We start from the raw sequence: 13,802 nt of genomic DNA, 5'->3' as shown, positions 1-13,802 counted from the left end.
TACAAGGATGGATCATTTTCAACTTGCAGAATTAAACTATTCTCATCTTACCGCATCATTTTACAATACAAGTAGATTTCCAACATGACTAAAAAAGACAATTTTGTGACAATAATACATTGGACTACTTAGAGTAGGCTGGTCATAGACATAAGATCACTTACATCCAATCCATGTATGACAGCTATTTCCTTGACTCCACAATAAACATGCCTGTATTACTTGGAATGGTATTTCTCTGCTGAGAGTGGGGTAGGTGGAGTGTCGATACGTTAGCCGAACCCACAGATGTCACTAGAATTTACTGACCATCTAATGTGTATGGGGTGAGGGACACAAAACTTCCTCCTCGAAGATGAAAAAAAGATTTGATAAGCCTTTGTCAGAGGTTACTGGCAGTTGTATATATTTTTCTCCCTACAGAAAAAATATGCATACTCAGCTGAGAACATGCGCCTGGGAATAGAAACATGTTCTATCAATTGTGAGAGCAGCTTTAAGGGAATCTATCACCAAGCTATTACTGCCCCATCTGAGAGCTGCATTAGATAGGGGCAGAGTCCCTGATTCCAGTGATGTGTCACTTACCAGGCTGCTTGCTGTAACTTTGATAAAATTCCTGTTTTCTCTGCTGCTGATCTAACAGTTCTCTGAATGTTGAGCTCTGTATAGCCCCACACACATCACTGATTGGCAGCCATAGTGTACACAAAAAGTTGCCGATCAGTGGTGTGAGCAGCATTATCTGGAGCCCATGAATATGCCTGACTACCTCGTAGCAGGTTTACTAGTCCTGTAATGATGATCAACTGATAAACAGTGATTTTATTAAACCTACAGTAAACAGCCCAGTATGTGACACATGACTGGAATCAGGGTCTCTGTCACTACATCATGTTGCTCTCAGATTAGATGGCATAAACCTGGTGATAAATTCCCTTTAAGATTTGAACATCTGATATATTACATGCAAGCCTTGCTGCTGCTGTTGTATAATCCAGATTGATGTGGAAATTAGGATAGATGTACACAAGATCTGATGTAATTGTATATAAATAGTTTGACAATATTTCACTTTTTAGAAGTCTTTGGCCACCTGTGTCAGTAGCTACTGGTAAAATCACAATATGTACATCTACATGACCATTACTACTGGGCTGCAGTAAGATAAGGATTATGTTATGTACTTTTTATGCTTTATAGCTCTAAAATAGATTTTATTAAGTTATTTACATAGTTTTGATCTCCTTTATATATAGTTATATACAGTATTTCTTATATATACTAGTAAATAATAAGAGTGGTAAACATTTATTATAGATGTATAACTTGTACACAATATGTAAATGATAAAGTAAAATGATCCCGTATTTTTTTACTGGCATTAATTGCCTGTTATTGATCGGTGAAGTAAAGGTCTGTATGTACAATGTGTGTTCTCTGTTTTCTTTCTTCTTATATATTCCTTTCCTTTGGTTAATACCATCTTTAATCTTAAGTTTATAGCATTATATGGATGAACTGTATTTCGCAAAGCAGCATGCGCTCATTAAGCAAATATAGTAATACATGCCATGACGTCCATATTACATGCTTTTTCCAGTCATGTTAAGAAGCTCACGCATCCTCCTGCTACTATTACACACTACATAAAATTTACACACTTAGAATTTTGCAACAATCAGAATTTGGCTAATTTAATATGCACTATTTTGCACACACAGTCAAAAACAATGAGAGCAATTTTACCCCTTCACCAATGAAAATGGTTTAAAGCCTGCCAGGTGCCCCATGCCATCATCACCCATATTCCCCATCATCCATATTCCTGTATTGTAACCAAGTGCTTGCTGTTTTTATCTTTTCGGTTATCTATGGCAAAAACCACTTCATAGGGTTTCAATATATAAACTAGCCAGAACTTGAAGGTGGAGCATCTATTTCCCCCAACTAGTCAAGCCTAGGGTCCTGTAATCATGCCCCTCAGCGTGACTGATGTCTTCTAGCCTTTCCTACCATATGTTCAGTGCAGCGAATCTTACATCTGTGCACAACGTCCTGCACTGAGGATATGAGCGGGATAGTAAAGATGTCAGTCAAGCTGATGGCGGCATAATTACAGTACCTGAGGCTGAACCAATCCCATCTGACATGTCCAGACTATTTTGTATTTAATGAAGAACACTAAAGTATTTTTGCCTCACAGAAATAGAGAGTTTTATAACATCAATCACATTATTAAAATACAGGAATAGGGCTTTGCCTGATGATGGTTGCAGTTTGGAGACCTTAAAGGACCTGACAGATTCCCTTTAATATTACCATCATAGGTGATATGCCAGGAGGTCCATGCATTCTGGCTTTGATGGCAGATCCCAGATCTGTTACATTGTAACAGTCTGGTTTTAGTAGAAATAGAAAGAACACATATAACCAATATTTGCGTGTCAAACTTTTAAAATGACAGATCTTAACCAATGATGCAGGAAAGAAACAATCCATATCTTCCCTTAATTTTCCAACACACACATGACAAGCAACAATGGTCGGGTTACCATGTACTATTAAACCACTACAATCTGACATCTCGTTATCTCTGCTAAACTGAGCCCCACTGTAGAAAATGTGAAATGTTTGACAAAATTCTGATAAAAGTGTAAAACAAAAAGTCCCCCTGATTTTCGGAGAATATGATATATCAGTTAGGTGGAATCAGACTAGTTTAACAGTAAATTGTGTTTAAAGGGTTGTTTTCATCTTCTATTCTTCAGTAGCACTTGCGGCTTCCTGGATCCTTGGGGCGTTTCGCTCCTGATTGGCAGCTCACACCAGCAGTGTGGTAGCGCTGTTGGTCTGAACTGAGCGCTCTCCCATGCTGCTAGCACAGACCGCTTTGTCTCTGCAGCTTGGGAAAACCTCAGGAACACCGAAACTGGCCAGATCCAGCACTCCGACCAGCCACAGAGAAGCACTTGCAGGCTGTAAAGCAGGGGGCCTCATTAACTAGGTAACCGGCCATTCTGAGACCTCAGGGGGTTGGTAATCCAGGCAATGAGCTGTACAATTAAAAATCCCTCTGTTCTTGAGAAAAGAGAAGATTTGCAATAAGAGATAAATTACAAAGTTGAGCTTTTTACAAGCACTTTGCAATTTTAACCAATAAGGCAGTAAAACAATTGTGAAGGGGTTAAATTCATTCATTTTCACACAATAGCAGCAAACAACTTCAAGCTCTCACACAGCAAATCCAGCACAGAATTACATCTTAATATGATGCAAAAATACCATTACTCTTATGTTTGTATTTCATCTCTGTCCTTTGTTTTACTAGGGAATCAGAACATTTTGGTTTCATTTACAATAATAAGTAGGATAACAGAGGTAAAAGTGCCATGTATACTTCAGGCTGTGATTTGTGTGAAGTTCTTTATTATAATTATGAGCAATTCCCTAATATGAGGTTTTTACTAGAATTGGGAATGTACGGTAATCTCTCAAATTCAATATTAAACACTTGTTTGGTTGTATACTGATGCCATTTTATTTAAAACTTTTTTCCCCCTATCCATTTATAATACACTTCAGTTGACACATCTGTAAATAATACTTGTATACACTTCCCAGTTCTGATGTCAGTATCTGATGGTTTTACAGAGATAAGTAATGCTACATTGTAAGTAGGGTTGAGCGAAACGGGTCTGCCATTTTCAGAAGTCGCCGACTTTTGGCAAAGTCGGGTTTCATGAAACCCGACCCGACCCCTGTGTGGGGTCGGCCATGAGGTCAGCGATCTTCTGAATCTGGTATCGGAATTCCGATACCGAGTTCTGATATGTTTGCGATATCGGGAAACGGTATCGGAATCCATATTTAAGTGTAAAATAAAGAATAAAAATAAAAAATATTGATATACTCACCTCTCCGACGCAGCCCGATGTAACCGGCAGCTTCGGTACCTCAGAATGAGCGCTTGAAAGACCTTAGATGACGTTGCGGCCTGTGATTGGTCGCGTGGCGGTCACGTGACCACCACGCGACCAATCACAGGCTGCAACGTCATCTAAGGTCTTTCAAGCGCTCATTCTGAGGTACCGAAGCTGCCGGTTACATCGGGCTGCGTCGGAGAGGTGAGTATATCAATATTTTTTATTTTTATTCTTTATTTTACACTTAAATATGTATCCCAGGGCCTGAAGGAGAGTTTCCTCTCCTTCAGACCCTGGGAACCATAGTATCCCATTGCACTGCATTGGGTTTCGTGTTTCGGCCGACCCCGACTTTTTTATAGGATCGGCCGATTTCACTCGACCCGACTTTTGAGAAAGTCGGGTTTCGTAAAACCCGACCCGATCCTATAAAAATAAAAGTCGCTCAACCCTAATTGTAAGCACTACTTACGGTACTAACTGCGTGCACAAGCAGTCGGTCACAGGAAATCATATTGTAGGCACTGCTTACTTTAAAACTTTTAACTGCACATGCAGTCTATCCCAGATTACTACCATGTAGGCACTGCTTACTTTATAACTACCTGCACAATCAGTCTATCCCAGATTGCTACAATGTAGGCACTGCTTACTTTTTCTGCACAAGCAGTCTATCACAGCGACATTGTTACATTGTCTACAACTACCCGCACAAGCAGTCTGTTACAGATTTCTATAATTTAGACATAAATTACCTAATAACTACCTGCACAAGCAGTCTGTCACAGCTCACCACATTGTAGACACTACTAGCTTTTCCTGTATAAGCAGTCTGTCACTGAGAACTACATTGTAAGCGTTATAACTACCTTCATAAGCAGTCTGTCATAGAATGCTACATTGTAGGCACTGCTTACTTTATAGCTACCTGTACAAGCAGTCTGTCACAAAACGCTACATTGTAATCGTTCTTATGCTATAGTTACTGGTACAAGCAGTCTATCACAGAATGCTACAATGCAGACATTACTTACTTTATAGCTACCTTCACAAGCAGTCAGTCACAAAATGCTTTTGGAATTTTTTTCTTCTATGGCTAGAACTGAACTAACAGGTAATGCTCCCTCTCTAAGAAGACTTTCTTCAGTAGCTGCAGATTATGTTAGGCTACTTTCACACTAGCGTTAACTGCAATACGTCGCAATGCGTCGTTTTGCCGAAAAAACGCATCCTGCAAAAGTGCTTGCAGGATGCGTTTTTTCTGCATTGATTAACATTAGCGACGCATTTGCGACGCATTGGCACACGTCGCAACCGTCTTGCGACGGTTGCGCCGTGTTGTGGTGGACCGTCGGGAGCAAAAAAAGTTACATGTAACGTTTTTTGCTCACGACGGTCTGCTTTTTCCAACCGCGCATGCGCGGCTGGAACTCTGCCCCCACCTCCCCGCACTTCCCCGCACCTCACAATGGGGCAGCGGATGCGCTGGAAAAATGCATCCGCTGCCCCCGTTGTGCGGCGGAGACAACGCTAGCGTCAGTGACCTCGGCCCGACGCACTGCGACGGGCCGAGCCTGACGCTAGTGTGAAAGTAGCCTTACACAGCCTTGTGCCTCAACAAATGCAAAACAGAAAAATTCTACACCTTAGATGATCCAGACCTTCTCTATAGAAATGATGAGGAGCTTTCATAACAATCAAATACCAAGTTGTGAACAGAATGCTCCCCCTGCTCTTCAAAAAGAGGCACTGCAGCAGCTGAAGTATTTGTTATATTGGTTAATCTGCACTTGTCCAGTATCCTTGTAATTTGTTATGATTGTGAAAGCTCCTTGGCTATTTGTTCTTAGAGTATGTGCATTATGGCATCTTTTTTCAGGCAATAAAAAGAACAAACATATGCATTGCAATGAAAAAATGACTTGCTGTGATTATGTTCAGCCTATTTGAACTTTTTTTAAAGAAGCACTCCCACTAAAATTTGTATTATTTAAAAGTGTGTATGTGCATGTAATGTAGAGTGAATGTGTTACTATACAGTACTCACCTACTGCCGCTCTCTCCGGAGTCCAGAGCCGGTCTCTGACTCTTATGAATGACGTCGCCTCTCTGCTGACTCCTGGTCACGCTGCGCTCTGCTTGTCACAGAAGTGACTTTTACACAGTAAGCCTATGGAGCATCAGAACAAGGCTCCATGGGCTTTTATTGTAACAGCGACTTCCGGCTCACCCTTAGAGCATGAAGTGAGCACGGCAGGTCTCATTTTCAGTGACATCAGTGAGAAAACCAGAAAAATGGCCACGGATACTGGAGAGCAGTGGTAGGTGAGTACTGTATATTAACACACTCAAACTACATTACATGCACATCCACACACATTAAAACAATACAATTGTTAGTGGGAGCGCTTCTTTACGAGTAACTGGTCCATTCTTCTGACGGCTTCTGCTTGGAATCCTCTCACTATTAGTACATTCACTAAACAAAAAATGGTGGCAAAGGTACTGCAAAAAAATTCAGAGGAGACATAAAAAAGACTTCTTGGAAAAACAGAGTTGGCCTTCCTGAAACATTAGGGATGTCGGCATCTAAAATATATCATGTGCATATACCCTTATCACTTACTGTAAAGGTACAAATTCTTTCTTCTTTATAATGTGTTACATTCAATTTATATTAAAATAAATATTTATTTGTGGTAAAGGTTCCTCATCGCAAAGCTGAAGGCAAGGCAGGACTAAAAGCTATGAAAAGTTGACATACTAAAGTGGAACATACACATGTATGTGGAGATGAGCAGCAACTGAGATGCCACTTGCTGCCAAAGAAACAAGGGATCACATACATAAAATCTACCCTGTCGATCCAAGTTTTTCCTGACAGCAGTGAAAATTGTGGGATTGTCTGTCATCTCTCATTAGATTGAGGTTGACTCAACTGAAATTGATGGGATTTGCTGAATAAATGTATTGACTACAAGTAGGGTTTATACTGTATAAAGCTAGATGGCACATAGTCATCCGATTAAAGATGGCTGGACTAAGGGTGCATTTACACTGGTCAAACGTGGCTGTTTAAATGACTGCCGATCAACTATGTGTAAGCTGATCGGCAGATGATTACGGTAATAGCCTGTTTAGAGAAGTCAACCACACTTGCACACAGATTGATAGTTAATACAATTGTGTGCACATAGAACATGAATGTTCTCGGCAGCACATGTCTTGTTATTTAAGACCATGTGCTGCTGAAAACAATGATTTTTAAACAAACCTAAAATCCTTTCACCCAATAAATGTTTTGTGCCATTGTCAGGTGATTGGCGACCTATTTAAACAGGCCAGAAATCGGGAACGAGCATTTCCCTACTATTGGCCAGTGGAATTGTAGACTAGCACTACATTATTTCCATGCTACAGCAGTTTGGGGTGTAGTCTAGGTTGTTTCTGTTATCCTACTGACAACTAGGGCATTCTTCCCTGGCCATTAAGTGCTGCTTCGATCTTTGGCAGTGCTGTGTTACTCTTATGTCCAACATTATCACAATACTGTACAGACAAGCTAGCTACATGTACTCTTGCAGATACATTCATTTACGGTCAATCTCGCAGCACACATACTATTTACCTTCACATTCACACTCTCATACACTTCATCACTCCACACAGCCCTCACAGATTGCCAAAGCTGTATGCACATCCACCCTTTTACCACACATCACAGTATTTTCCTGGGTTCATCAGGGTCCCTTTGGGACAGTTGAAATGTTCAGCAAAGTCCCTTGAATTTGACAGGGTCCCAATAACTCTAAATTTGGCTGGGCTATGAGGATCTGTAACTAACCCTTCATGGCTGCTCTCAGGGGTCCGCACAGAACACCAAACCTACGAAAGACAGTAAAATAGCTTAGTTTCAAGAAAATGACAGCAAAAACGCCTTGTCAGGGCTATCAGAGCAACTTAGTGTGGACATCACCTGTGCAAATCCCACAAAGAAAAGCTGATGGTTGGTCAGTTTCACGGCAGGCAATCGCTTTTCTTCACCGTGTTTCTGTAACCAGGATTTGTAGGCCTGAAAGAAAACAATGAGCAAATGGAGAGCCAAACTTGAGGTTATGGACTACTTTATATTCAAAGTCTCCAAAAGTATACAAATCCCACCCTGTATTTTTTATGCATTGAATCATGGTTGATTTTTTTTCTTTTTAATCTACGAAATATATGTTCCTTACCTTCATTATACACCCAACTGCTGAATGTCTAACTACTATCCACTCCATTGAAATTAGAACTGTAAACAGATTTCACAGTACAAAGACTGTACACATTATTAAATCGGTCTCTGAAACCTGAAGAGGCTGATGAACTTGCTTTAAAAATGGATTATACAGCTATTCGAAAGTGAATTTTCAAAGTTTTACTGTGTGATGTTAAAATGAGCATTTTATGAGTACAACTCTAACTGAAATAAAAAAAAAAAAAGGTCAATGAAATATCAAGATTATACACTGTGTGCAGAATTATTAGGCAAGTTGTATTTTAGAGGATTATTTTTATTATTAATCAACAACTATGTTCTCAATCAATCCAAAAAACTCATAAATATCAAAGCTTAATATTTTTGGAAGTTGGAGTAGGTTTTTTTAGATTTGGCTAGCTTAGGAGGATATCTGTTTGTGCAGGTAACTACTACTGTGCAGAATTATTAGGCAACTTAATGAAAACCAAATATATTCCCATCTCACTTGTTTATTTTCACCAGGTAAACCAATATAACTGCAAAAAATTTCTAAATAAACATTTCTGACATGCAAAAACAAAACCCCAAAAAATTAGTGACCAATATAGCCACCTTTCTTTATGATGACACTCAGCAGCCTTCCATCCATAGATTCTGTCAGTTGCTTGATCTGTTTACGATCAACATTGCGTGCAGCAGCCACCACAGCCTCCCAGACACTGTTCCGAGAGGTGTACTGTTTTCCCTCCCTGTAGATCTCACATTTTAAGAGGGACCACAGGTTCTCTATGGGGTTCAGATCAGGTGAACAAGGGGGCCATGTCATTATTTTTTCTTCTTTGAGACCTTTACTGGCCAGCCACGCTGTGGAGTAGTTGGAGGCATGTGATGGAGCATGGTCCTGCATGAAAATAATGTTTTTCTTGAACGATACCGACTTCTTCCTGTACCACTGCTTGAAGAAGTTGTCTTCCGGAAACTGGCCGTAGGTCTGGGAGTTGAGCTTCACTCCATCCTCAACCCGAAAATGTTCCACAAGTTCATCTTTGATGATACCAGCCCATACCAGTACCCCACCTCCACCTTGCTGGTGTCTGAGTCAGAGTGGAGCTCTCGGCCCTTTACTGATCCAGCCTCTGGCCCATCCATCTGGCCCATCAAGAGTCACTCTCATTTCATCAGTCCATAAAACCTTTGAAAAGTCAGTCTTAAGATATTTCTTGGCCCAGTCTAGACGTTTTATCTTATGTTTCTTGTTCAAAGGTGGTCGTTTTTCAGCCTTCCTTACCTTGGCCATGTCCCTCAGTATCGCACACCTTGTGCTTTTTGTTACTCCAGTAACGTTACAGATCTGAAATATGGCAAAACTGGTGGGTGGCAAATGGCATCTTGGCAGCTTCACGCTTGATTTTCCTCAATTCATGGGCAGTTATTTTGCGCCTTTTTTGCCCAACACGCTTCTTGCGACCCTGTTGGCTATTTGCCATTGATTGTTCGGTGATCACGCTTCAAACGTTTGGCAATTTCAAGACTGCTGCATCCCTCTGCAAGACATCTCACAATTTTGGACTTTTCAGAGCCCGTCAAATCTCTCTTTTGACCCATTTTGCCAAAGGAGTTGTGAGTTTTTACCTGAAGCGACCAGACTGCGAGTGCCAATGCACTGGGATAGATGGAAAGCTCTCCTAGCCTAGCCTGCAATGCAATGATCTGAGAATATGTGAGTGTTACCTTTTCTTCATTTAATCCTTTTATTTTTATAATTACCTTGTACATATTTGCAATTGTCTCATTTGTAACATCTTTGTAAAATATTTTTATAAACACTGCCTAAAAATCATTTATGGGGTATATTATTTAATACTAGTTCGTTCTTCCTGCCCTAAACCGTACCCTGTCTCTGAAGGGAATTACGCTACTGTTTTTTTGGGGTTTGCTCCAGACCCGTTCAATTGGAGCTGGTGGCAGCGACCGTGTGCCAGCTTTTGGGGGTCCCTGTAGCGACTGCGGCTTGATAATTATTGTTCCTGCCTGAGTGGGAGTAGTTATCGCGTCGCTGCAGTGCACCCAATAGCCAGTACATAGCAGGCAGCGTTTCTGGCGACTAATCACCCTAGGTGCAGTACCTAATCTGACCTGAGAGAAAGGGGGCGCCAGAGAGCTGCAAGGTTTAAGTGGAACTGCAAGCGGGATACACAAATCCCTGCAGTTCATGGTATACTGAAGAGCAGTGGGATACCTAAAATAAGCCCCTGCTGTAAACAAGAGGTCAATAGCCTCGTGTGTGTTTTTTTTATCACATTGTGGCAGTGGAGGGATAACTAGGATAAGCCCCCCTGCACATGTGACAGCCGGCTGCTGGTCTAAAGTCACCCCGATCCGTGACATATTGTGGGCAGCGGCTAAGGGATCTTGACAGTCACGGTGTGAATCGTGACAAATTGGCCTCTATAAGACCTCTATAAGTTGTAAAGCGCTGCGGAATATGTTGGCGCTATATAAATAAAATTATTATTATTATTATTATTATTATTAAAGGAAAGGAAGTTGCCTAATAATTAAGCACACCTTATATAGGGTTTTGATGTCATTAGACAACACCCCTCCTCATTACAGAGATGCACATCACCTGATTTACTTAATTGGAAGTTGGCAACAACATGTATAAAAAGTATCATGTGATCAAAATACAACTTGCCTAATAATTCTGCACACAGTGTACAGTCATTCTGTAATGGATTTTCAAGGTAACTACAAAAGCCTCATCAAGTCTAAGAGATTAGATCTAATTTAAGTCAGTACTTATTTGTTTCCTTTTTGTAAATCAATGTGTAACCTTTTGGAAAGTCTTTGCCAAAATTGTATGTATGTATTGTAAAACAGCTATTTAAAAATGGTCTATGATTCAAAGAGCAATATTAATAACTACCTGGAGGCCAGATGCTATCGCATCGGGAGGGCGGTAATGTCACGATGGGGCAGGCTTTGCAGCGCTGAGAATCTCTCCCCCATGTGCTTACCCACCTATCCGCTCTCTCTTTCCCCATGTGCTGACTTCTCCCGTCTGTGCTCTCTTCTTTGACCTGTCTACCCCATGTGCTATCCCCCGTGTCTGCTGTCTCTCTCCTTCCTGTGCTGTGTTCTCCTCTCAAGGACAATACGGACATTACAGCAGGAGATCACAGAAGATACATTTTGTGAGGTAAAATATTGTTTAAAAACAGTCAGTGAAATATTGTACCTGACAAAAGAAATCCTGTGAGATCCCCTGCTGTAATGTCAGTATTGTCTTTTGCTTCCTCCCCTGCCCAGGAAATGTGGTATGGTCCGTACATGGTCAGACACAGACAATTTTTAAAATGAACTTTCGTTCGTGGGAAAACCCCCTTAATGCGACCAGCTTCCTCTGCCTGTAGACAAGATTCCGCATCTGCCGCCAGGATCAGGTGAATGATTCACTGAGCCTGCGTGGAATTTGCGCCTGCGCAGTAAATAAAACCGCCGCCATTTTTGTGAAGACAGATAGCGGCAGTCACATTAAAACTGCGCATGTGCTCCTCCTGTACAAAGATGGCGGCGGTCAGTGAATCATTCAGCTGATCCCAACGGCGTGTTCGCGACTGTGTTCCACTGGTTGTACCATGCAAGAGGCTGCGTACGGCATAGACAGTGTGTGTGTGTGGTGTGTACTGCGTATACAGTGTGTGTGTGCGTGTGTGTAGTGCGTACGACATATAGTGTGTGTTTGTGTGTGTGTGTGTGTGTGGTGCGTACGGCGTATACAGTGTGTGTGTGTGTGGTGTGACGGTGTTCCGCTGGTGGTACCGCACAAGAGGCTGGTACCACCAGCAGTTTCCATATTGAGATACCCATCACTTGGGTGTCCTAATATGGAGGTCGGTGAACTTCCGCAGCTTGGAATTCTGGGATCTGGACACATCTGGACAAAACAGGATGTGAAGACATTACAAGGTAAGTATATATATATCAATCATAATTTTATTTATATAGCAGCAACATATTCTGCAGCACTTTATCATTAAAGGGAACCTGTCACCCCGTTTTTTGAAGATGAGCTAAAAAAAGCGTTAAATAGGGGCAGAGCTGGGCGTTACATTAGTGTCTTTTGTGTGCCTTTATTACCCACCTATGCTGCTGAAATACCTTTGTAAAGTCGCCGTTTTCTGCTGTCACTCACGCTGGTCTGGTCCTATGGGCGTGGTGACAGCGCTGTTTCTCCCCCAGATCAGGCTCATCATTCCGTTGGTGGCGTAGTGGTGTGCGCATGTCCAACAGAGAATATCCACTGCCCAGGAGATGAAAAAGAGCGCGATCTGCGCTATTCAGCTGTTTACCGGTGGGCGCGGCCATCTTTCTGTGGCCGCCACGATCTCCATCTGCGCACGCGCGGAATCCCGCGGCCATTTTCCTGAAGCCCTGGGCAGCAGAGCGCTCCATCTGCGCATGCGCGGCCACAGAAAGATGGCCGCGCCCACCGGTAAACAGCTGAATAGCGCAGATCGCGCTCTTTTTCATCTCCTGGGCAGTGGATATTCTCTGTTGGACATGCGCACACCACTACGCCACCAACGGAATGATGAGCCTGATCTGGGGGAGAAACAGCGCTGTCACCACGCCCATAGGACCAGACCAGCGTGAGTGACAGCAGAAAACGGCGACTTTACAAAGGTATTTCAGCAGCATAGGTGGGTAATAAAGGCACAAAAAATACACTAATGTAACGCCCAGCTCTGCCCCTATTTAACGCTATTTTTAGCTCATCTTCAAAAAATGGGGTGGCAGGTTCCCTTTAAGCTGGAACAAGTGCAGCCAATAAAGACATTACTGAGTAACACATAGTTCTGCAGTTACAGGAGGCGTGAGGGCCCTGCTTACAATTTATAAATGGTTTCTAAGTGATGCCATGTGCACATACCCTCAGACTGTCTACTTGAACTTTGCACTATCTAATTAGCCTGATAAATCTTCCCCATTGAGCACATACAAAGTTTGAAGAGGAAACCATGTAGTCGTAAATAATAATTAGTGCATGTCAAGTTTGAAAACCATATGCTTTTTTAAGTGTGGTTTTACAATGAATTTCACAGTAAACTTTTGGATGTGTGACAACAAACTGGCATGTGTAATACTACCGCAAGAGTCTTCAATATTAAGCGCTTAGAGCTGATGTGATTCAATAGCTGAAAAATGATTGTGATGTAATTTAGTTATAGTATGATGGGACTATTTAACCATGGAATAGATGTATTATTTACCAGTGATTTGTATATGGCAGCATTTTTCAATCACTATGTGGAGGTATTATTTGGTCATTGTATAGCAGTACTACTTGGCATTTTGCTGCCACAAATAGCAAAATAGTTACACTTAGGCCAGTACTTCACATAGCACAAATACTTATCATTCTGGCACTTACATGGTATGCCGCCTTTAAGCCACCATTATCAGCTATGTTCTCCCCAAGTGTTTGACGTCCATTGACCTTCTCTCCATTCACATTGTAAGCATTATATTGACTAACCATACACTCAGTCCGATTTTTAAATGCTTCCAGAGATGAGTTTTGCCACCAAGGACGTAAGTTACCTTCCTCGTCATACTCCCGTCCTGCCATA

General features: G+C 41.7%; 1 protein-coding gene across 1 annotated transcript in view; it reads right to left on the bottom strand.

Annotated features, from left to right (window-relative positions):
- Positions 1 to 13,802, bottom strand: part of ECE2 (endothelin converting enzyme 2) — a 167,827-nt gene that overhangs the window by 75,671 nt on the left and 78,354 nt on the right. The window contains exons 17-19 of the mRNA XM_077290116.1: positions 13,604 to 13,794; positions 7,903 to 7,998; positions 4,961 to 7,811 (exon numbers count right to left, since the gene is read on the bottom strand). Coding sequence (XP_077146231.1) covers positions 7,635 to 7,811; positions 7,903 to 7,998; positions 13,604 to 13,794 — 464 coding nt within the window. The 3' untranslated portion in view covers positions 4,961 to 7,634. The remainder of the gene's footprint in view (positions 1 to 4,960; positions 7,812 to 7,902; positions 7,999 to 13,603; positions 13,795 to 13,802) is intronic.

The sequence above is a fragment of the Ranitomeya variabilis genome, chromosome 2 (assembly GCF_051348905.1).
Source record: "Ranitomeya variabilis isolate aRanVar5 chromosome 2, aRanVar5.hap1, whole genome shotgun sequence".
Lineage (NCBI taxonomy): Eukaryota > Metazoa > Chordata > Amphibia > Anura > Dendrobatidae > Ranitomeya > Ranitomeya variabilis.
This window is presented reverse-complemented; position numbering and strand designations above follow the sequence as displayed.